The sequence below is a fragment of the Anolis carolinensis genome, chromosome 1 (genome assembly GCF_035594765.1).
Source record: "Anolis carolinensis isolate JA03-04 chromosome 1, rAnoCar3.1.pri, whole genome shotgun sequence".
In the NCBI taxonomy this organism is placed as follows: domain Eukaryota; kingdom Metazoa; phylum Chordata; class Lepidosauria; order Squamata; family Dactyloidae; genus Anolis; species Anolis carolinensis.
In genome coordinates this window covers 263310741-263335699 of record NC_085841.1, presented here as the reverse complement: position 1 = coordinate 263335699, position 24959 = coordinate 263310741, and the positions used below count along the sequence as shown (strand labels likewise).

General features: G+C 40.5%; 1 protein-coding gene across 1 annotated transcript; it reads left to right on the top strand.

Annotated features, from left to right (window-relative positions):
* Positions 1-261: 261 nt before the first annotated feature.
* pidd1 (p53-induced death domain protein 1) lies at positions 262-24959 on the top strand. Its single transcript, XM_008108329.3, has 16 exons — positions 262-517; positions 2590-2906; positions 4472-4885; positions 6022-6225; positions 7502-7556; positions 8625-8826; positions 10269-10391; positions 10670-10849; positions 12003-12150; positions 12558-12693; positions 14447-14597; positions 15139-15262; positions 16189-16307; positions 17544-17651; positions 19959-20164; positions 21888-24959. Exons 2-16 carry the CDS (start codon positions 2642-2644, stop codon positions 22123-22125), a joined length of 2673 nt encoding a protein of 890 aa, XP_008106536.1. The 5' UTR covers positions 262-517; positions 2590-2641; the 3' UTR covers positions 22126-24959.

Here is a 24959-nt window from a genome sequence, read left to right as displayed (position 1 = left end):
GAGGAAGGCAAGAGGCAGCCCTTCTCTGTACTAATCTTGCCAAGGAAACCAGGTGGTGGCTTCACTTTAGGGCAGGCGTGGGCAAACTTCGGCTGTTAGGAACTGTGGGAGTTGAGGTCCAAAACACCTGGAGGGCCGAAGATTGCCCAGGCCTGCCTTAGCGTCGTCATGATGTCAGAAATGGTTTCAGGGCGACAAAAAAAAGGAGAGGCGGGATATCTGGCTGGGAAGGCGCGGAGTCCCCGGCCCCTCCCCTCTGCCCCAAACAGCCGGAGTAACCCTTCGCCTCCCGCGGAGAAGCTGCAAGGAAGTGCATGGAGCGGCCTCTTTAAGGGGAAAAGTTTTAAGGGGAAAAGTTTTGAGTTCTTGCGGCGGAAAGGTGCAAAGGGGGCCCGGGGGTGGGTGGGGCGGGATCCGCGTTGGGTTCACGTTTTCTCACGAAGAGCCGTGGCCTCTCGCTCTTCTCCCCGAGTCAAACTCCCAGGAAGAGGCGGGTGAAGATGTCCTCCCGGCCGCGGTAAGCCAGTGCGCGCGTCCACAAGCAGGCACGGGCAAACTTCGTCTCTCGAGGTGTTTTGGACTTCAACTCCCACCATTCCTCACAGCCTCAGGCCCTTTCCTTTCCCCCCTCAGCCGCTTAAGCGGCTGAGGGGGGAAAGGAAGGGGCCTGAGGCTGTGAGGAATGGTGGGAGTTGAAGTCCAAAACACCTCGAGGGCCGAAGTTTTCCCGCGCCTGGCTTAGCCTGAGTTTGGCATCTCTCATTCCTTCACAAAACAACTTGAGTCAAACAGTTGGAAAGTTAACCATGGTGGATCTGGTCCAACCAGACCCCAATGACATCCAAGCTCTGTTCAACACATTCTGACTAAGGTACCTCTTCTACTTTCCCAAGTCATCTAATCCACCGTTGAACAACTGCTCCTATTAGCAAGTTCATCCATGTATTTAATCATCATTTTTCTTGGTACAGTAGAGTCTTGCTTATCCAACGTTCTGTATTACCCAACACAGCCTCCCACCCGGATCCATAGCTGTTTCTCTAGGGAGCAATTCTATCGTTATTTGTAATTACAGTAGAGTCTCACTTATCCAACATAAACGGGCCGGCAGAATGTTGGATAAGCGAATATGTTGGATAATAAGGAGGCATTAAGGAAAAGCCTATTAAACATCAAATTAGGTTATGATTTTACAAATTAAGCACCAAAACATCATGTTAGACAACAAATTTGACAGAAAAGGTAGTTCAATATGCAGTAATGCTACGTAGTAATTACTTTATTTACGAATTTAGCACCAAGATATCAGGATGTATTGAAAACATTGATTACAAAAATGCGTTGGATAATCCAGAACGTTGGATAAGCGAGTGTTGGATAAGTGAGACTCTACTGTAGTTATTTAGTAGTCATTGTTTTTGTAGTCAGTGTTATCAATACTTTGCAATGTTTTGGTGCAAAATCCGTGAATACAGTAATTACTACAGAACATTACTGTGCATTGAACTGCTTTTTCTGTCGATTTGTTGTAAATCATAATTTGTAAAATCATAATCTAAATTGACATTTAATAGGCTTTTCCTTAATCCCTCCTTATTAACCAACATTTTCAATTATCCAATATTCTGTCAGCCTGTTTATTTTGGATAAGCAAGACTCTACTGTAATTGGAATCAGTCAGTTCAAGCAGCAGAAGACAAGCTTCCCTCACTGGGGTGTTGTGTAGTTTTCTGGTTTCCGGGCTTTATGGCGCTGTTCTAGCAGGATTTTTCTCCTGTTGTTTCTCCTGCCTCTGTGGCTGGCATTTTCAGGAGACCTGGCCTTAACAGGTGAAATGGGCATTTGGTGCTTGAAACAGTCAAAGTATAACAGCCCAGCCAAAGAATACGTATATACATTCTTGATGTCTTGGTTTTTAGGCCTGTTCCTAGGGCAGTGATTCCCAACCTTTGGGTCTCCAGGTGTTTTGGACTTCAACTCCCAGAAATCCCAACCAACTTACCAGGTGTTAGGACCTGTGGGAGCTAAAGTCCAAAACACCTGGAAGCCCAAAGGGTGGGAACCACTGTCCTAGGGTTATTTTGGAGCATTGATTAAGAAAATTGCATTGAAGAGACCACAGCAGCTCTACTTCCTTAGATATGGTTATCATGGTTTTCTGTGGGCAAGCAGATGAAGACCGGTACATGGCATATGCTCTGTATCTCAAAAACCACAGCTGATAGGGAGAAATTAGTGTCATTTTTGGAATCATCAGGTAAGATATAACCAGGAATAGGGCTAATGTTTGAGGCATTATAATGTGTGTTGGCCAATGTACAATCCACCCAGAATGCATTTAATCTTTTAGATTTCTTGTTCCTAGTTTGACCCTTTGCCTTATGATCCTGACTAATTACACTTCCAGCTAAAGGATGTGTTACTGGATTCTGACAATATTTCTATATGGTACCTTATCTGCCTTAAGTAAAACTTCGGTTCCTTCTTTTTGGTCCTGATCATTTATTCAAGTCTGTGTGCTCTTAATGTTTTTCTTTTTCCTCCCTTTTCTCCTCCATCTCCACTCCTAATTATTTGTGATGCCACCAGTTTGACTGGCAAGTCGGAACATGAACAGCCGAGGGCAATGTAACACCAGAAGATGGCAGGGCGGCCTGAGCTTGGGGACCCCCTGGGGGAGGGCGCTTGGGGCGCCGAGGGGCCTGTCAGCTCTTGCTTGGCTGGCAACCGGCTCAACTTGGACGTCTATGCAGAGGGCTGCCTTTCCTTCCTTCGGCTGTTTGAGACAAGAAGTGAAGAAGTGGAGCAGGTGGAATTCCTGAGACTGAGCTGCAACGAGGAGCATATTGCTTCCATCCTTAGCATCATTCCTGCTCTGAAGGGCCTGAAATCTCTTGTGCTCAAAGGTAACTGCACGACAGTAATTTTTGGTCCAAATTTTGGTTCTCCCAGGTCTAAATGCCATAATTGTCATTAAAAAAAATCAAAGGAAATGTTAGGTTTTTTTAAAAAAAAGCATGGAGTTATTGGAGATATACTGCAACTTGGGAGTTGTAGTCCAGAAAAGTAATCTTTGAAGACTCTCATAACAGACAGGTGCTATAATCTTGTGTATTTTCTTGGGACTAAACTTCACTCTGTTCAGTGGGAATTGCTTCCAAGAAAAGGATAGAAAATTGTAGCCCCAGGTTTCAAACATATGCATGTTCACAGAGGAACTGAACTCATGGGGTTTCTTTCTGAGTAAATATGTAATGGAGAAATCTGCATGAATGAAGTCCTTGGCATTCTTTTCTTGGCAGAACTGCATGTTTACTCCAATGTAAGCTTATAGTTTTCAACAGCACTTGCTCTTGAGTACGGATGCTTATGCTTGCAGATTTAATTTTTTTTCACTGCAAGGGCTGTGTTTTTACCCTGAATCCCCTTTGGAATAAAGTTTTGATTGAACCACAATTGATGGGAGGTTGCTCTCTCTCTGATGGCTGGCTGTATAGCACCACGCACTACTTCAGGGTATGACATCCTTGGAGACCCATGCAGATGGATTTCTCTATCTGTGGACGTGCACAAGATGCCAGGTAGGCACAGCCTTTCCGTCCTTGACACATAATGATAATGTCAAGATGGAGAATTAATACTGCAACTTAAAAGTGTGTGTGTGTAGCAGTTTCATGGGTATATTTTTGCCTTCATATGTATTCTTAGGCTGTTGGTTGGAGAACTTGTTTTCCCTTACTTATGTTTCAGTCTTTCTTTGAGTCTCTTAGGGGCTATCTTGTCCCTCTGTTCAAAGTAAAATGAATTTGGGATTGTGATGCCCTTTTTAAAATAGGTATTTTTAAAGTATGCCTAATGCTTTTGTAAAATGTCCAGTGATGTACACACACCTAACCTTACACATTATTAAAAAGTATGAATGTGTATGCTGATAAACCTTTTTGTACTGAATATGAATTTTTAAAAATAATAGCTGTTTTGGGTCTCTTCAGCCTCTCAGTTTGTTCAAATCTAGTTGCTCTGTAGTTCTGTTCTATCTCATTTGGCTTCCCTGCAAAACAGGCAAAGGCTCATCAGATGTTATTGGATTACAGTTCCCATCATCTCTCACATCAGGGCAGATGGGAAGTTTCAAGTCTAATCATCCCAGGGTCCCCACTCATAAATGCAAAATGTTGACTATTTCTTTAGTTCTCCTGAATTAAATATGATTAAGCCTGAAAGCAAAAGGTGTTTTTCGAAATATACTTACCACATTAGTATCAGGTTCTTTTAATTCCAATCATACATCACATTTCAGAGCTGGGAAAAGTTAATGACTGCGGCATTTGGAGAGCTGTCATCCAAAACTAAAGTATCCTGAAGCTAAATATTGGTTAGTCTTCCATGTTGTTTTTTTAAGAAATACACTTGAAATGAATTACCTTATACTGAAAACTCCCTTCATTCCTTCATTTCCTCTCTTTTACAGGTGGACACACCAGGGATGAAGCTGGGGCTTGCCAGAGAGGATTGCTTTTTTCCTTGCCCCAAGAGCTTGGAGAGTTAACCCAGCTTGCCCACCTCGATCTCAGCTTCAACAACTTCACTGCGTTGCCACCCTGTGTCACCAAGTTACTCAGCCTCAGGAGTCTTTTGATCAGCCACAACAGCTTGCAAGAGCTGCCGGAGGACTTTGGCCAACTCAGTGAGCTGACTTTCTTCTCAGCAATGAAGAACCAGCTCAGAGATCTACCTCAGGGCATTGGAGAGCTGGTAGCACTGCAGACTTTGGACCTTTCAGAAAATGCACTGAAATCCCTTCCAGAAGAGATTGGGAATCTTCATAGTTGTATGGAGCTGGATCTCTCTGGGAATCTGTTGACTGGAATCCCTGCCTCCCTTGGTAAGATGTTCATGACTAAGAAAAGTGGGGTAAATCCCTTCCTTGTTCTTGGGCTGTTCTTGGTATGGATACATTATAAAACTAAAGCTGCAGTCCTAGCTACAGTGTCTTGATCAATGTACATCTCTGTAGTGAATTAGGGGAGAATGATTATGAGGCATGCTTATTAAATTGATCAAATCTCATTCTATTATTTTTAATAGATACTTCTCTTGAATAATTAGAATAGCCAATATGCCTGCTGACTTTGTCCCCTTAGTCCTTTTGCGTATGCATTGATTATAACTGGAGACCTACTGCTCGGCTTATGGTAGCTGTTTATAGTATGCTATTTTTAAAACATCGTTGTATATATTTTTCTTTTGGTTTGTCTATTGCTATTGCTATTGTCTATTCCTAATTTTAAAAATACTGCATCATTGAACACCATGCTTAAGATTGTGCTATATAGCTGTAATTCTTTGCATTCTGTCTAGGAAATAAGTCCTGCTGAATTCAGATAGTTTTACTTACATAGCATAAGCTTTGTTTATTTCTTTGAATTCCTACAGCTTGGTTAACAACAGACGTTGTCAACATGTTTTTAAAATACCAATTTAAAAAAATCCTTTCATTACAAACATTTTAGGGTGCATCCAGATCACAACACACATTTTTCTGTGGAATATAAAATTTCAAAGACTACAGGAAAAAATCTTTTTAAAAAATGATCATTGGTTACAATCAGATATGATCCTAAATACAAAGGAAGATTAAGTTTGATTCCCCCCCTCCCCTGGTTAATTAGATTATTTAGTGTTATATTCCTCTGAGTAGTATATGCTCTCCTCTAAAATATATGTATGATATTCATGTATTAAATTTATTGGACCTTTATTTCAAACAATGGGATTTAGGGTGTTCAACAGTAAAATTTAAATAAAAATACAGTAGGCAAATGTAGTTTAAATAATCTAGTACTGCTTTTGTATATCACTGATATCTAGAGACCATTAAAACATGTCCTCTGTTGTAAAAGGGATTTGGAGAAAAGTTGAAGCTATTTACATACGGGTACATATACGTATTCTTCTCAAGAACAAATTAATCTCTTGCTCTCTCACGCTCTTTTTAAAAAATCCTGTTCTGACTTGCAGCCAATTTGCAGTCTCTGCAGCAGCTGCATCTTCACAGCAATCTCTTGGTGACAGTCCCTGCATCCTTGGCCCACCTCCCCAACTTGTCCAGGCTTGATCTGCAGAATAACAGGCTGCGCACCATCCCTCCAGAGATCCAGAGCTTGCCCTTTGTGCATCTGCGAGGTAACCCTCTAGGAGAACCTGAGGTGCCTCTACAACCAGGTAATTGCTTCCCTTCTGCTTGCTCTTGACTGTTGAACAGCTGTTTACCACCTTTAATGAGAGTCGGGAGCCGTTGAGTGATCTAATGTTTGGTTTGCAGAGGATGAGGCTGTTTTGTCCTATACACACAGCAGGGCTTCTTATACACTATGGTTTGATCCCAGGACCTCCCATGGATACCATAATCCATAGATGCTCAGTGGCATAGTAAAATGAGTGAACGAGTCTTCTGCAGATATAGAGGACTAACTTTGTAGGCAAACTAATGATTCAGCCTTTTTCATAGCTTAGAAAAGTTATTATTTTGAATTACATCTCTCAGAATTAGCAAATTAGCCTGGGAAGAAATCATGCTGACTGTGGAACCTTTATTGATGTAGTCCAAAAAGTAAAAATTTCAGGCTCTCCTTTTTCTTAAGCATTTATAGAATAAAGGAGTTACTGCAAAAATCACTGTTCCAGAAGATCAATAAAGAAATTAAAATGTCTAATAATTTCATAGCGAGATCTACACATTAAGACATTTCAGCAATTTAATACAGCAAGTCAAACATAATTTTGGCTATGCTAAAATTACAGTTTAATGCAGAGATTGCACTTTTTAATACAGCTGAACTAAATAAAAGGACTAGGAAAAATGACACAATCCTCTCCCAGCATTGATTTAAAAAATAGGTGCTAAGCAGGGTTCTGTAGGGATGGTATTCCACAATGAGAAAGCTGCTTCTACAAAGGTGCTATATGAAATCTTTATCTCAGATTAGAGAAGCAGATGTGGAAGGGGCTCAGTTCGATTTCATTGCCTCCAGAGTCACCTTAAAGCAAAGCACTATAGGTGAGGATAAGATAAAGATGCTGAGGAAGGGTGTACAGGCTTTAAATTCAAAACATAATCTGGGAATGCAACCTGTTTAAAGACGTCTTGTAACTTTCTCAAGCTCTAGTAGTATTAAGTGTCTTTAAAGGACATGGATCCATTCATTTTGTGCATTCACTATCCTTATTAATCTAAAAGTCACTGGTAACCCCAGACCTGGTGCTACTGCTACTGTTGTTATTGTTAATACTACTACTATTTAGATTAATGTTCTTATATCAATTACCGGTATTGCAAAGTTTTGATCAGAGTCCAGAGTGTAGGAGACTTAGTTGATAATTCCACCACAGATGAAATGTTATCATGGACCCAGCAAAACTAAAGCATTTACAGAAACAGGAATGGCTTTTTGGGTATACAGACATGAATTGACAGACTTAATTTTCTCAATTGTTGCAGAAAATTCAACTTCGGAAGAACCGAGAAGGTTGTTTATTGAAACTGGTGAGAGCAGGTATTTCACATAGGTCTTTTAGCCAATATCCTTTGTTTTTCTGAGCATGCCAGTTGCTACTGTCTTGCTTTTTGTATAAAATCCACATTGTACCTGGACCTGTTCTTTAAGGAAGTATTAATCGGGGGGTGGCATAATTAAATATACTGGGGCAATCATCCCCTTGATAGTACAGAGAAACCAAACTGTTGTGATTTCAAGGGCAATGCTCATGTGAGTTAGCTACATGGTAGGTCCTAACATACATGCTTGCACTGTCGTTCCCCTATCAAAGGTTTCTGGGTTTTTGAGTGCAGGGAAAGTCATCAAAATTGTCCAGAGCATTGATGCCCTGGCTTGCCAGTCAGCATTTGTAGCAGTTAGAAGGCTGCAATCTCTGCCACACTTGGAGCAGTGCCATTGCTGTTATGGGCCTTGGAAGACTGTCACCAGCACCTGGCAATGTTATGTTTGCAGGTTATAGCCTGTGTTGAATGGAGGCTTCCAAGGCTGTAGGACATCAGGCTTGGATCTGAACATTAAAGGAACTATTCAAAGCACTTAACCTATTTTAAGCACAGGATTCAACACTCCTTTAAAATTTAGACTATAACCCAGAACAGAGTGACAACTGCATTGAGATGAACATTATCATTTGCCACTGTCTGCAGTCCATAGAAACTTCAGCCAGTGTGGCCACGGAAGTGCTGTAATAAAAAAGTAATATTTCCACACTTGACTGCTACCTGTCCATGCTGTACTACCAGAAAAGGTGGAGAAGGGCAGGAGATGCCATTATGCTGAGAGTGGCCTTCAGACCTGGAGCCTGCAAGAAAAAAAGTAAGGTGGAAATGTCTATTCCTTTGCTGTGAGTCCAAATAGGGCAGTTACCAAAGCTAGGATCATTTGAGATGCTGGAGAAGCTAGAATTGTGTTCAGCTTTTGAATCGATACATTTGGAGAAAACTGAGTCACTGGTTCTAGAACACTGACTCTTTATTATTTAGTCTTCCAACTCAGTGAGAACTTTGGAGAAAATAGAGTTGTTGTGTTACAAAAGCAATGCTTCTTGTCTTTGTGTCTCCTAAGCTTTATAGTGACCCCCGATGGCTGCAGAGTTTCCTTGGCTTGTGGCATCCAACTTTCGTTTCCCCCGGGTGCCACCACTACCTCAGTCACTATCCACTTCCAAAAATGCTTTCCTGATCCGCAGTGGGTAAAGCTGAAGCACCATGATGTCTTGCTGAGCAAAGTCCTGGAGTTGCAACCTCATGGGATTGGCTTCCAGAAGGTAGGAGCTCATGCAATTAGAAAGGGATTCAAACTGGAGCTGATTTAAAAAAAAAGTCTTGCAATGTGGATGGGAAGACAATTGCCATAGATTAGCAAAGTGGACTGTGTCACAGATTGTCTTTGTGGGAAACATAATACTGGCTGGGTTGCTTTGCAAATAAATATTTGCTCTGTTGTGGCTGAGGTTGTATATATGCTTCATCAAAACTTCAGCTCTTTTTGTAATGTTGGGGTTGAGAAGGGGAGATAATCTATGAGCATGTGCAGAGTACTGGGGTGTCAGGAGAAGAGTGTTCATTAGCCTGTGAAGAATGCCTATGTCTTTTCACATACATAGAGTGTAACAGTGAATTTTTATTTATTTATTTAGAGTATTAAATCTCACTCTTCAGCCACAAGGGAAGGGATGTCATTTTGCACAGAAAATTAGGAAAAATATTAGAAAATAATAAGGAGCTATGAAAATTACCGCAGGCCACTAGATATTATTCATTTACGTGTATAGCATTCATGTAGGTTTAGATGAGTAACAAACCAAATTATGAAATGAGAAAAATAAAATGTACTGTTTAAAAGCTTCTCCACCTTAGTCCCCGATTCATCCCCTGGTCTCATAAAAGTAAACTGTGGCCCTTTACTATGGTTGCTTCTGGGTACAAGGTGGGTTTCCACTCATACCTTCCATGACCATTGCTATACTGTACATGTTGAGTCACAGGATCAGTATAAAATCTGGAAGTGTATTTTTTGTCCTTCTTCATTCATCTCTAACCTTTTCTCTTATGTTGGACTTTTTTTTCATGTCAGGAGCGACTTGAGAAACTGCAAGTAGCTTCTGGGGTGAGAGAATTGGCCGTCTGCAAGGACGTTGCCCATGGGATGCCCGGATGTTTCTGATGTTTTACCATCCTTGTGGGAGGCTTCTCTCGTGTCCCCGCATGGAACTGGAGCTGATAGAGGGAGCTCATCCGCACTCTCCCCGAGTGGGATTCAAACCTGGCAGCTTGCAGATCAGCAGCCCAACCTTCAAGTCACAAGGCTTTAACCCACTACTCCACCGGGGGCTCCTCTTATGTTGGACTGTAACTCCCATATTGCCTTACTCTTACCTATGCTGATGAGCTTCTGGTCATTGAAATCCAAGACACATGGAAAACCAAGAGTTCCCATCTCTGTGAGATTCCATGTCTCTTCTAGGTATCACCCATTTAGTCTTCATGGTACAATCTGCCATGTAATTGTCTTAACTTTTTCCTCATGATCTTTTTTGTGCCTCTAGGAGGCATACAGCAAAATAAGCACTGCCAACACCATTAATTTATTCTCCAAGACTTCCTATGACAGCAGTGTAGCTCTGAGGTCTTTCTCTTGCACAGAACAGTAGAGTTTTCTTCTTGCTGGTTAACTTGTGGAATTAATCTGCACTTTTTCACATTCTAGGAAGTGCAGATCCAGATGCCTTATGCTTCCCCTCAGAGTCTGAATGATCGTGAGATCATCATTCGAACCCTCAGTGGAGAAAAGTGGAGTGAACTGGGAACCAGAGTGAAGCACAAAGGGAAGGTAAACCTGGAACCCTAATGTTGGCTATGCTCGGTTGCTGTAAAAAAGAAAAAGGGGAACTAAAGGGAGACAGAACAGAAATGGATGCTGGCTTTATCCATCCAACCAATCTGGAGGGTATGGGTTTGCTCTAGCCTGCTCCTGTAACTCAATAGTGGCGTGCTGTTCTTTTTAAGAGTTACTCTCCTTGATAGTGCCAGGAAAAATGTTTTCTCTGTATACTTGAAGTATTGTCATAACTTAGAAAGAGTCTTTCACTTTCCTACATCTTCTAACAGATGCATTTCGCCTGCTGCAGTGTTCCTCACTTCTCCTGGTTTGTGGTTGTCTCCCGCCTTGTGGAGAACGAATGCAGAGTTCCTCAGGAGGGGGCACTGCTTTTCTCAACAGTGGACCCAAACATCAAAGTGACCTTCCCTCCTGGCGTGACAGAGGAGACTAGGACAGTAAAACTCCAGGTATGAGATCCATAATGAAAATTAAACCAGCATCTCAGGAACTAAATAAAGCAACAAAGTCACGTTCTTAGGCTGGAAGGCTGGAGATACAGGATAGGTCTGTTCAGGTCACAGTTTGGGTCACGTGTGCTTGAAAGTTGAAAAGGCAAAAGAAAACGGCCTGAAAAAAATTGTCCTGAGCTGCTGTTTGATCTGAAGAGTCATGACTCAAAGTCCTCATCTTACAAGCTTGTAAATCTAAATTAAAGCTGTTCCACATCTTCCAGCACTTCACTCTGCTTTAAGAGTTTGAGATAAAGAGTAATTGGTGGGTCTGATCTTCTTCAGTATCACATGGTGCTTCTTAGAAGATTAAAAAGTACCTTTGCTACATTGTTATAGTAATTGGCTATCAATTCAACGGTCATGGCTCCAACCTGCAGAATTTTGACATTTGTATTTGGGAGGGAGGCATAGAATTTTTTGCTGAGGAGCTCTGGTGCTGTAGTTTAGGGGATTCTATGACCTTCACCAAACTACAAATGCCAAGAGCTATATCCTGTGGAGTAATAATTACTAAAGTGGGCTCTAACTGAAAGTTTGCAGGAAGAGAATAAAGCAATCCAAAAATGTTGAAAAATAATTAGATTTTTTAAAAAATCACTTGTCCATAATTTACTTTACTAGAGCCACATAATATCAGCTTTTTACCATCTAAGAAGGTAATGATAGTCTTTTGGGTTGATAATGTGTCATTCTATTTGCTTTTTCTGGCCCAGGAGATTTTCTAATGAACCCAGTATTCCTTCAGACATGTTAGCTTGAAAGTTCCTGCATTTCTAGGAGTCCAACACATTTGGAAGACACCAGGTTGGCAAAGCCATTTTGATCAGGAAATTGCTTGGCATGGTCAGTGTTTACATGATTGAACCATGATAGAAAATTAAAAGGCCAGCAACCTGGATCCTGTTTCTGAATCCATAAAGTATTCCCTATAGGGACCAAAATATTCAGACCACTGGCTGAATATTTTATTACAGTGCCTCACATTATGTCAGTTTCCTCTTTGTAAGGATATTTGCCACTTAGGGTCAATTTTGCAAGGAGTTACTGGCTGCTGTGGGATGGAGAGACCTGAAAGTGCCTTGTGCTCCAACTTCTTCTTTCTATTCAGGTGTTGCCAGTGTCAGCAGAAGAGCTCCAGGAGATCACAGAAGACAATGAAATGGTCACCAGCCCCCTCCTCTTCCTCTCCCAGAATTCCCCTGCGGACTTCCTCCAGCCTGTTAAAATTCAGCTCCCGCTGCCACCAGGGGTCACAGGTCAGTTTGCTTCTGGAGCCTGGGCAGCAAATACAAAAATGTTGTGGTGGAAATGTGTTGTCATATGAATCTCCCAACACAATATAATGGACAAGACATCAGTACAATTAAATGTGCATTCGAATTGTAGAATACAAATGCATGTTTGAGCAATCCTGTGATCTTGGGAGGAAATTGACATAAGTCCTTAAAGAGGATCATTGCGCAAGTAGGTGCCATATAGCTTTGACCCGCAGAGTAATCTTGGTGTTTACATATGGTCAAACAGCCCCAGCCTTTCCTGAATATCACAAACCCTATTAATAATATACTAGAAACAGAACCTCACCCACCCTGATGCAGTTCTGAACTGGAAAGAGTTCATCCTCAAGGCTGGCAGATAACAGCATCTTCCCATCTATCCTCAGGTCTAACCTTGGATCGTTCCAGAGTCCATCTGTTGCATGGGGACAGAAATGCTCAGAACTGGGATGATATCACAGATCAAGTGGTGCTGGAGTTCACCCATCTTTATGCTTTGTTTGAAGTCACACACTTCTCCTGGTGAGTTGAACCACCAAAGTACAGTCCATCCTCAGTATGTGTATGGGACTGTGCGTCCTGTGGTTCGTATGCTAACCGGGCAAGCAGTCTTTTAGTGCTGTGGAAGAGAAGGCTCTAGTGCTGCCGTGCCCTTCATATACATTATTTATTTATTTACAGCATTTATATTCCGCCCTTCTCACCCTGAAGGGGACTCAGGGCAGATCACATTACACATATAGGCAAACATTCAATGCCTTTTAACATAGAACAAAGACAAGACAAACATAGGCTCCGAGCGGGCCTCGAACTCATGACCTCCTGGTCAGAGTGATTCATTGCAGTGATTCACTGCAGCTGCTCTCCAGCCTGCGCCACAGCCCGAGCCACATGTGTCATGGCATAATATGCATGCTCATTATAGTTGACAGTTTAAACCAATTCAGTCAGTTTTCAAAATCAAGAAAGGACCACTGATGGATCAGGCCAAATGTCGAGCCAGTTGTTTATGGGAATCACACATGGTGGAATAGGAACAGCACCCTAGAGCTAAGACAGAGAGCATCCAGCAATCTTGCCCATTAATCCATGCTTTTATACAATCTACTTTTACTGCCTTCCCAGTGAGAAGTCATCACTGGGTCTTGTGGCAGTGAATTTCACATTTTAACTATTGGTTGTATGATGAAGTTTTTCCTTTCCAGAATCTCCTATCTTTCTCTCTCCTAGTTCTAGTACTCTGACTGTAAAGGAAGACAGAACAGACATGCATAACATTATAGATGGTGAGGAAAAAGTAGAGGGGTGATTTTTAGAAGCATGTATTTTATTTTCTCTGTTATGTTTCCTCTTACTCAACATGTTTTTTAGGCTAAGCAGCCCCAGACATTGTGGGATTTCTTTGTAGATGGATTGCTCCAGGACCTTGATTATTTATCTGGCTTAGTGTCTTTTGTAGGGTAGCCAGTGCTTCCTGTTAGAAGAAGGTGTTGGGAAGTAATGTGTTGTTAGGAGTTCTTTAACTTTAACTGGCCATTCATGCCTATTTTTCCCACTGTATGGTGGGAATCACCAGCCTGGGATTTGGGCCTAAGATTGCACATCTAATTTGCTTGTTACTAATTTCATTTCAATTTATTTTGTTCCTATTTTGTTTCTCTTTCTTAAAAATACCATATCCCCTGTTCATAGGAAAGCTGATTCAGTCAAACTAGCAGAATGTAGAATTATTATTTGGGAGCTGATTGTGGTGAAAGAGCCATATGTGTGCTACACAATTAGACACGTCAGTCCTGTTGTTTGCTTAATCTCTATTTAAATGGGTTTTAGTATCACAGTAAATGTGAATTGAGTTGAAGCAAATGTTCACTTCATCCCATCATAGACATGCTTATTTTCTCATAATTCACTAATTGTGGAACTTCAGTTGTGGCTCTTGGTCTTTGCACGTAAGTGGTGGCAATTTGTATTGTTTATAAATTGTATCTGTGCAAAGATCATGCACCTTACATGTGTATTCAAGATTAGATTCCTTTCCATTTCTTTCCATAAATTATTAATACTGCATTTGTGCTAATTTTGAATATATGATGGCACAGGTTGGGATGTGAGGGCTTTTTTTCTTTCCCTTCTGGGTTTTTTTTTCTTTTGGCATGTTCCTGTGATTTTTACATTTAGGAACATACTTGACATACTTTAACCCTCATATTTTCAGATTAATAAAAAACTAGGACCAATTGCAATTACTTTGCAAAACTCTGATTTTTTTTCGTAGGTACTGGTTATGGTGCACCACCAAATCCTATATTGATGGCATTGCTAAAAAGGTCTATAAAAGACTGCGCATGTACCAAGTGAACTTTATCGCTCTACAAAGGAAGAAAGACCCAGAACAAGTTCTGCTGCAGTGTGTCCCAAAGCACAAGGTGAAATATTTACTATCCTGATTTTGTGAGAACCTGTGTGCTTCAGCAAGCGTGGGCATACAGCTTGTTCTTGGAATTAGTTTTGGAAGTAGCCAGAAATGCATATATAAACCGAGGTTGCATTAACAATCTGCAATACCTTGGGAATAATATGTACGTTATATTATGGTAGGTTTTAGAAGAAGTGACAGCAGCAATTATAGTGAAAGGAAGAAATAAAGACAGATTAAATTTATGAGTTTCTGAAATGGTATTCATATGAAAAATGAGTGAGAACTAAGTGGTGAAGGAGAAAATACTGAGATATCAACACCAGTTAATAAATAATAATAATACACCATTATTGTATTAGCTATCTGAGACTCCTGCAGCTAAACCTCCAGAAGCAAGGTAGGTAGCATTCTTTGAATATTAGCAGGCCTTTAGAATTGTGTTTTCTTGGAAGCCTAGAGCCTGTCACTTAAAACTGTGTAATGAGTAACAAGATGAATTACTGTTGTGAGTTGTCATATCTTTTCAATCCTTTTGGAACTTCTCCCAGGTTGATCCTGTTTTGAAAAAGCTTCAGGACAGATATCGCGGTCCTGAGCCATCAGATATGGTGGAGATGCTTGAAGGAGAGCAGTTCTTTGCAGCCTTTGAACGAGGCATCAGCATCGATGCAGGTAGTGCAGTAGGGTCTGCTTGGTTCTAGGCCCCTGAAGTGGACACAGGGCTCATGATGTCAAATCACTTGGTGCAAAAATGCTTTGGAAAGGAGAATTATTTCTTCCTGCTCAGGGATTACAGTGTTTCTGAAGCCGAGAGAGCACTAGTTTCTTGCACATCTGCATGGGAAAGGCAGGCTGCAGCAAACCCAATGGGGGTGCTGTTCAGCAGTGGAACTCTGCCCCAGAATGTGGTGGAGTCTCCTTTGGAGGCTTTTAAACAGAACGTGGATGACTATCTGTCGGGGGTGCTTTGAATGCGATTTTCCTGCCTCTTGGCAGGGGGTTGGACTGGATGGCCCACGAGATCTCTTCCAACATTTAAAAAATGTATACTAGAAATAGCAGTTTAGCAGATCGGAAGCTTCTTGAGCTAGCAGTAGAGCAAATGAGCTTCAGCAATTACAGAAACAAAATCAAGCTTTAAAAAGTTACAAAAGACTTTATTGAAAGAGCTACATTTCTAAATTGGAAAGTTGGGACCTAGTTATTTAACTCTTTATCTGGAGACATCTTGTCTCCCTCCATGCTCACTGGAGAAGAACAAAAGGACTCAGGGTCTTGCCATGTGGTCTGGAAAATATGTATTTAAAAAAGGTGTGTCTCTGAGAAGTGTCAGTCTAACAAACAGAAATAGGAAGAGAGAACAGAAAGATAGGCTGACAAAGAGAGCAGTGTGGAAAGAGCTTTCACTGCCAGCTAACTCACCTGCCTATCTAAGTTCTTGATGAGGACTATAAACATCTGCAGGATGTGATCAAGTTCCAATGCTGGTATGGCCTCAAATGTGGGAACCTTCTATGTGGGTACTTGACTATGCTTTAGTATTTACATCACTGTAGTTAGTAGGATCTAATTAATCTGTTTTCTTACACTTAACCTAGATCGGCCAGACTGCATTGATGGAAGGATTTCATTCAACTTCTTCTCACATTTGAAAAATGTGAAGGAAGTTTATATCACCTCTGAAGTGGACAGGAAAAGCACTGCTGTGAAAGGACAGGTACACACAGTTTTCTTCTTTAGCGTTAGCACATTTTCCCATGATATCTAACTCTATACTTTGAATTATATTGATAGTTACTCTTTTCCTCCATTGTCATTTTTTCTAAACATATCCTAATTAATAAATAGGGGTGTTTATCTTATGATTCTGTTGCTACAATTCAGAAGACATGTGTCCTGATCATATTGAAATAAGTCAGAATTAATTGTTGATATTACTTTTATTTCTCTGAATTAGTGAAATATGCAAAATACAGTAACATCCTTATAGCTGCAGGGAATATGTTCCTGAACTTAATAGAAACAAGAAACTGTGGATCAAGTGAACCTAATTAAAATGAACAACTTCTGCTGGAAGTTGTATAGAGGACCTAAAAAAGGTATCCTCTCTAGAAATTTTCTAGGTCTGCCAGGGCAACTCTGGTCTAACTTTCAGTGAAAGTTAGCATAGAGCTTTGAACTCTTCCTCCTAGAATTGCTTTGCCATTCTGGGAGTAAGAGTCTAAAATCTTTGAAATGCATCCTTTTGGGCAAGGCTGAGATAGAGGTTGGGTCTCAAATGTATACGTTTGCTGGGGCAGAGAAAGATTATTAGCATAGACTGTCACAATGCCAACCTTGATTTATTAACCAAATAGAGAAAGGTAAAGAGTCAGACATGACTGACATTACGTCTAGTCATGTCTGATTCTGGGGGCTGGTGCTCATCTTCATTTCTAACCCAAAGAGCATGCGTTGTCCATAGACACCTCCAAGGTCATGTGGCCAACATGATTGCATGGAACACCATTACCTTCCCGCCAGAGTGGTACTGATTGATCTACTCACATTTTCATGTTTTTGAAGTGCTAGATTGGCAGAAGCTGGGGCTAGCAATAGGAGCTCACTCCACTGATTTGAACCGCTGAACTTTTGGTCAGCAAATTCAGCAGCTCAGCGGTTTAATCTGCTGCGCCACATCATTTTCCTTAGCAGCTGGTAGAAGTATTGTAGTTTGATGTCATTATCCTTATATGGATGTACTGGCTGGAATGGAATGAAGTCCTGGAGCTGGTGATGAGATCTTCTGTTTGCCACCTAAGAAATCCACAGGGCAGCCTAAAAGGGTGAGAGAGCTTTTGAGTTGACAAGAGAAAAAACAGTCATGAGCAAATAATAGAAAATACAGCTTGTTAGCCAGTATGGCTGTTGTACCCTTATAAACATCGGTCTTTGATGGGCTCTCTTTCTGAAGGTTTCCTTTTACCGAGGAGCTGTTCCAGAGAACATTCCAGAAGAAGTTAGCAAGAGGAGAAAAGGCCCAGATTCCCATTGGCTAGCTACCTTGCCAATCAAGCTACCTGTAAGTTGCCTATTTGATTTGTTTATTTTTGTTGTTTTTTTTGTTTTTGTTTTAAGTAGCCTGATTTCTCCCAAGGAAAACCTGAGCACAAATGGAGAAATAACTGTGGGAGGTAGGAATGGCACCTTTTTCTTTTCACCAGTCTGCCGTGCATTTTTTCAGCTTGATGTGACACATGCTTTCTCCATTGCATAATGCAAGGGGAAATGCTCAAACTGGAAGGTTTCTTGTAGGGATGTAAAGGTTCTTCTGCTTACAACTGGCAGCTTCCACCACCTCTGTCTACCCAGTTGGGCATATGCTGCCAATTCCTCTTTCTTTGCAATGCCTTGTATCCCATTCTTGCTGTCCCAGAGGTTCCCCTGACTCTCCCAAATGTCATTATGGGTTGGAGGTGCATAGAGAGCTGTTGTGCTGGGAGGAAGCCTTGTTTGCATGAGTGGAAATCCTCCTTTCTTCCTTCTCTAATCCTCTCTCTGCTTATCTGCTGTTTGTCAGGCTACCCTTAAAGTCACAAAAACACGCCAGAAAGAAAAACATCAATCTGTTATGGAGTGCGAATTCCATAGAATAGAAATGCCTTTGGCAGAATAACTGAGTGGAACAATAGAGTCCTAACCAAACATTCCTGCAGGGAAGGGAAAGTGCAAAAATATGTTATTTTGTCTTTAAAATCAGAAACAGAATCTGTTCTTTTAGAAGCAGGGCAACAATCCATAGCTCTACTAAGAAAGTGATATAAATATTGTATTATGTATGTATTTCCAACATTCCCCAGATAGATTTATGTCTTTAATTAATTAATCAATTATATGTATTTATATCTGCTTTCTCTCTCTCAAAGGAAGTAACTAAAAATCATACAGTGGTTAAGTAACTCTAGTTCCACCACAACCAACACATCTATGATACTGTTGTATTCACTGCCAAGTTATATACAGAAAGGGTTACTCTTGGAATTAAAGTCTTTCACATTTTTATAAAGCCTATCCCATTGATCTTTTTGATATAATGATGTTTACTGGGGCCCTTTCCACACAACTACTGTATAAAATCCCATATTTTCTGCTTTGAACTGGGATATGTGGCAGTGTGGACTCAGATAACCCAGTTCAAAGCAGATATTGTGGGTTATTCTGCCTTGATATTCTGGGTTATATGGTTGTGTAGAAGGGCCCTAGGATATCCTGAACCCAATCATCCATCTGCTCTGTTAAATGGTTTCCTTTGCAGCAGAAGTTCTGGGAATCTAAGTCATGAAAGGTGTGATCAGTTGTTTTGTTGTTACTACATACTTAAGATATTAAAAAAGGAGACCTATACACCTGATTTAGGGGAGTCCTGAATTTTTCCAAATCTTTATGCAGAATGTACTATTGTGCTTCAGCCATAGCATGGGTATATCACCCATTTCTACCATAATAAACATACATCTAGTTAACATATTTGTGATCCCTTTACTAGAAAACGTATTGTTCATTAATTATTGACTGAACTGGTAAACTTTTTAAAGTGTATCTTTGACCTTGAATGATGTAATGGTCATCCAACAAACTTTAGATAAACTACTTTCCATGACCGTTATAGTTTTATAGCCCACCTTTACTCAAATAGCCCTTTAACCTTTGGTAAGAGGGCTTTAACTGGAAATTATCCGGGAGACTTAGCTATAAGCAATATAAGTTACACAGTGTTGATTGTGAAATCATTTTTGTTTGTGTATGCTTTATCTTTAATTCAATCAGTTTATAAAAAAACTTGCTCAGTTTCTAAACTTACAATTATATCACCTGAATGCTCCACAGTTTCGTTGCTTTTTAAAATATGTATTTACCTCAATTAACAATGTGGATGTATTCTTGAACATTCCTCCTTTAACAGAAAGTTAAAGAGGTACCAGAGGCAGAAATAACAGGGAAAAATAGTACTAGGGTTCAGCAATGCAACAAAAAAGGCACTTCAACATGTTTCAGCAAACATTTTATTCAAAAGTAACAATTTTTTAAAAAAGTTTTCCTGCAAGTCAAATGCTATATTGAAGGTATCTTTCGCTCATTTGGCAGGAGGAAGTTGGTCACATATTATGGATTTAATGAACTTAATAGCAGTGACCCTGCATTCATTTACCTAAGAGTAGTTCTGAGTAGGCGCGGCAGAAGATCGTTGTTAAGTCCAGGGCATTGAAAAATGGGCTCTCATAAACTAACACTGAACTTTCTTTTCTCTCCTCCAATTCTGTTATTCTTATACTTCCATAAAATAACATTAATGACTGACAATATCATTCCTTTTGTTCTGTTTTGCCAGAAACTGAAATCTCAGGAGAATAAACAACCTACGACCTCAAATGGCTTCTCTCTTCCCCCTCTGAATTTGGGGAATGCAGAAACTGGCTACCTCACACAGTCCAATCTACTTGGCATTGCTGGTCGCATAGGAGCGGACTGGCAAACTATAGGCTTACACCTGGGATTGTCCTATCAGCAGATTCAGAGGATTCAGTACAACAACAGGTAGGAGAGGGAATTATAGGAATGTGTTTAGGGAATGGGAGTTAGAGCAGTGCTACTCAAAATGGTGGTTCTTGGACTAATGCCAGTCAACAAGCCATTGTTTGCCAGTCCTTGGTAAGTTTCCAGCAAAGAAAAAAGTGATTGTTGACAATGGCCCTAAATATGGTGCTGGTCCATGGCACACTAGGGGAGGAATGCTACCCTCCACTAAAACCACACACACATTAGAGAGTCTGACATGCACTGAATTAGAGCACTTGGTATCTGCTATATACTTTGTAACAGAGTTCATCCTCAATATTTGGTGGAGGAGGGGGGGAGATAGTGAGGGTATAAGTCCCTGTTTCTATAAGCACTCTGAATTTTGATGTCCAAGACTTTGACACTGAGTAAATTAGCTATGTTCAGCTCCAAGACTGGAGACACATTAAGATCACTAGAAAACAAGAGGCAGTTCGGCATGCTCTTGAGGGCTGCCAGGGCATACTGGTTGGAGTTTTTTTATAGCTTTTAATATCCTGAAGAAGAATGTGACTGATTGGAAGTATGGACAAGACCACTTCTGCTATAAATTTTATTGTGTCCAACTTGTACGTATGCATACATTTCCTTGATTGTATTTTTTCTCATAATAAATTTGAGCTTTCATACATGTATTCCTAGCTTATATGTATGAAAGGTCTGTGAAGGACTGGGAAATACATGTATATAATATGAACTTGCTGACCAAAAGGTTGGCGGTTCAAATCCGGGGAGCGGGGTGAGCTCCTGCTGTTAGCCCCAGCTTCTGCCAACCTAGAAGTTTGACAAATGTGAGTAGATAAATAAGTACTGCTCTGCCGGGAAGGTAACGAGGCTCCATGTGTTCATGGCCTTGGAGGCATCTATGGACAACGCCAGCTCTTCGGCTTAAAAATGGAGATGAGCACCAACCCCCAGAGTTGGACACAACAAGACTTAATATCAGGGGAAAACCTTTATCTATAAAATATATTACTTGTTGAATATTTGGATGGTTGGCAATAGCTGTATTGAAAAAGGTGAGCGATGACTGAAAGGAGCACCAAATGTAGAATCAGAAAAAGAACCACTCAGGTTTCTAGACTGGTATCAAACATGCCTTTGCATTTCTAAGCTTCTTTCTACTTATATTAGCTAGGAATTCTTTGTTTTAAAAATTCAAATACATTGCCACAATTTCCATAAGAATATGAAGTTTGGTCATAATACTCTTGTCCTCAGAGTGCTTTTTCCTCTTAAGGAAGGAATTTGTTGAGACTGCTGCAGAAAGTTATGGTAGATACATATTCTAAAACCAGTTTCCTATTTTTCCTGTAATGAAAAAATATATTCTATAATTGTATGCTCTTACTATGTTTCTAAATACTGTAAGCTGTTTGGAGCTATGAAAAGGCACACTATCTAGTCAGCCTTTCACATTCATTGGAGTTGGGACGCAGAACCCCCATGAAAGTAGAAAACCATGAATTTAAAAGATACATTTTTAAGATAACACACTTCTATGAATATCTAGATCCTCCAGCATGACTTCTAATGGAATGGACCTAGAGATTCATAGAGAAAATATTTTTTATCAAATCCACAGAAGTCAAACCTGGAAATGTAGAGAGCTAGCTATACTGTACATGCTCACAATAAATTCATGATTAAGAGTGATGTATGCATGATATCACTTAGCTTTTCCCCCAATCTTTCTCATCAGGGAAGACCTCAATACTCAGATTCTGGATATGCTCTTCTCTTGGGCTCAGCAAAATGAAAAGAAGCCTGACTGCGTAGACCAGCTGATCTGTGCCATGAAGGAGAGTGACCGCCAAGACATAGCCGATGAAATTGTGGCCATAATTGCACTAGGAAAGCAAAAATACAGGGAGTCCATCCGGAGAGTGGGCCTGGACCAGGAGAGTAGCACTGAAGATTCAGCCATCGCTATGATGTAGCTGCCATCAAAAGTCCACCATTACTGTGTTAGTTACCATAATGTGCCAGGGGCCTGCTGGAGCCACGGGAAGGACTGGCAGTGGATCAGTATATTCCTGACCGTTCCAAAGGCAAAGGTGGTCAATACCTTGTTTCTAGCCCTTTACCCTAATGCCTGGATTCGGTCAAGACCCAACACATACCTTCATCATGATAACTGGAAATGGGAATGCCCTGCTGGATAGGGAACAGCATCACTAGACTGGAGACAATATGGACTCTCAATGTTTTGTATCATTAATATATTTATTTTATTTCTAGCCCTGCTGCTTAGGAAAGTATCCTTTCCTGGAATGTGTGTCAAATGTGAGTATACTTAACATTAACATCCACAAAAAAAAGTTGATAATAGACAAAACTCAATCATGGTGTTTGAAAATCACCCACCAAGGCATAAATGGTTCCTAGATGCTGAAGGTATAGAACAGGTTAGTTCATTTGCATACCTAGGTTTAGTATTCTTGGGGTCAGGATCATGGCCTCTGCATTTTCACTCTTGTGCAATTTATTTATTTATTTATTATTCAAACTTATATGCCACCACTCCCCTAGGGCTCGGGGCGGCTTACGCGAACAGGCTAAAATCAACAATTAAAACTAGGGCACACTCAAAAACTACTATATAAGACTACTATTCCATAGATACTGTAAAGGACTTGTAAAGATTAAGGCTCTTTCAGGCAGGGGGGGAAAACTTTTTATCCCACCGCTGCTACCAGTTTGTAAAGGATTTATAACGACTGCCACCAATTTGCAACGTGGCGGCACTAGTTGGCAAGGAGGTGCCTCCAATTGCAGCAATGCGCGACCACCAAAGACTCAGGGAGGAGACCTTTTACTTTTTTTTTCTTCTTCACTTTAGATACCATGTTTCCCCGAAAATAAGACATCTCCTGAAAATAAGACCTAGTAGATGTTTTGTTGAATTGCTGAATATAAGGGCTCCCCCGAAAGTAAGACCTAGCATACTTCTTGTTTGGAAGCATGCCCGCCAAACAGAGCACCAGAGCATGCAGGATCGGTAAATGTACATACCATAGATTGTTGTACATGGAAATAGTGGTACTAACAAAAAAATCTTGATAAGATTCACAGGTTTGTGATGACAACTACTGAACAGTATATAAAAAAATAAATAAAAACTTTATTTTTATATCTCGCCTCTTCTCCCTGAAGGGACTCGGGGCGGCTCACAACAATGTTCATTTTTTTTTGGTTCAACAATAAATGTGAATTCTTTTTCATGGAAAAATAAGACTTCTCCAGAAAATAAGACCTAGCACATCTTTGGGAGCAAAAATTAATATAAGGCACTGTCTTATTTTCGGGGAAACACGATAGTAGCGTAATTTGGTTTAGAATATATGCGACAGAGGCTTGGAGGTTGAAAGACAATAACAAGTTTATTCAGGTACATAAGCTTAGCGGTTTCAATGTTGCTTCTTACTTAGAGGTACACTTCTTCAACAGTTACAATGATAACATATGATGAAACAACTCTCAAAAGGATTATTTTTTCCCTTGAGCAGTTTAAACTTTTTTTCTTCTAACTGACGTTCTTAATTCAACTGATCACTACAAATCTAACTGGGATTCCTTCCTTTTATCACTCAGACTCCACTGCTAATGCAAATAAGTCACTTGACCTGTTTAAACCGACATAAGCTAGAGATCTGAACTTCCCTGGTTCTCACTACCTCAGAACCAGTCTTTCCCTGTGATCACAGACTCTTCCCTGTGACTCTCAGATCACAGACTGAGTTTCTTTTCAAATTCTGCTCTCTCTTCTGCTAAACGACAGTTGGCTCCGCCTACGTTTCTATGGCAACCTGCCTCAGAATGCTGAGCTGGCTACCATCCCCCACGCACTGATAACTCTAATACTTACCCATTCCAAACATATACCTATAATTAAACATAACAAATGTAAACTAAAATTTACACTTCACCACAGATACCCAGGGTCTTTAATCCCTATAATAAAAGTTTACAAAGCAAAGATGGTATTATATGGGGTAGAGATGTTCGCAAAAAAAATTCCTTCGTTTCCTTCATGCTGTTGTTTCGTGTCGACCGATCATCTGCACGAAACAACAGGCAACATTTTCTTACGAAACAATAGACAACACGATAATGAAAGCCACACAGTCATCGTGCTGGCTTTTGCTTTCTGCCACATGGCCTCTGTAGTGAACCTTACCTATTAGGCTGGGAATGAAACCTGGGTAACAGTGAGTGAGGCAGGCCTCCATTTTGTAGAGGAATGCCAGGAAGCCATCTTGAGTGTGGTTGGAAAGGGGGAGGAGCTTAGAGAGAGACTCCTAGGATTGGCCAGAGCAGATGGGAGGAGCCAAGTTTTAGAGCAGGGGGAAAAAAAGCTCCAAGGCAGTTTGGTTTTTGGGTTTGGAGAGGAAAGAGCAGTTTGGAGGATGTGTGTGTGAGAGAACTGAGAGCTGTGAAACTGACAGGCTAGGTCAGGCAGTTTGGATCTCTTGGAGGAGATAACTCAAGGGATTGACTCTCACTACTGGGCTGGTTAATAGAAGCACTCTAGGTTAGAGTTAGTTAACTCAGGGGAACTCGTGACTATTCTTAGCAAATAGAGCGAGGGTTTTTGTGACCAATAGATAGATTGGTTGGTTAGAACTGTTTGAAACTAAGTGAAGTAATCTGAAACATACAACTAAGTTAAGCTGAAGAACTTCTGTAACTGTTTACACTTATGTACCACTCTGAAGTAATCATTTGCATGTTTTAAGAAAATAAATTTTTATTCTATTTTCAACTTTCAAAA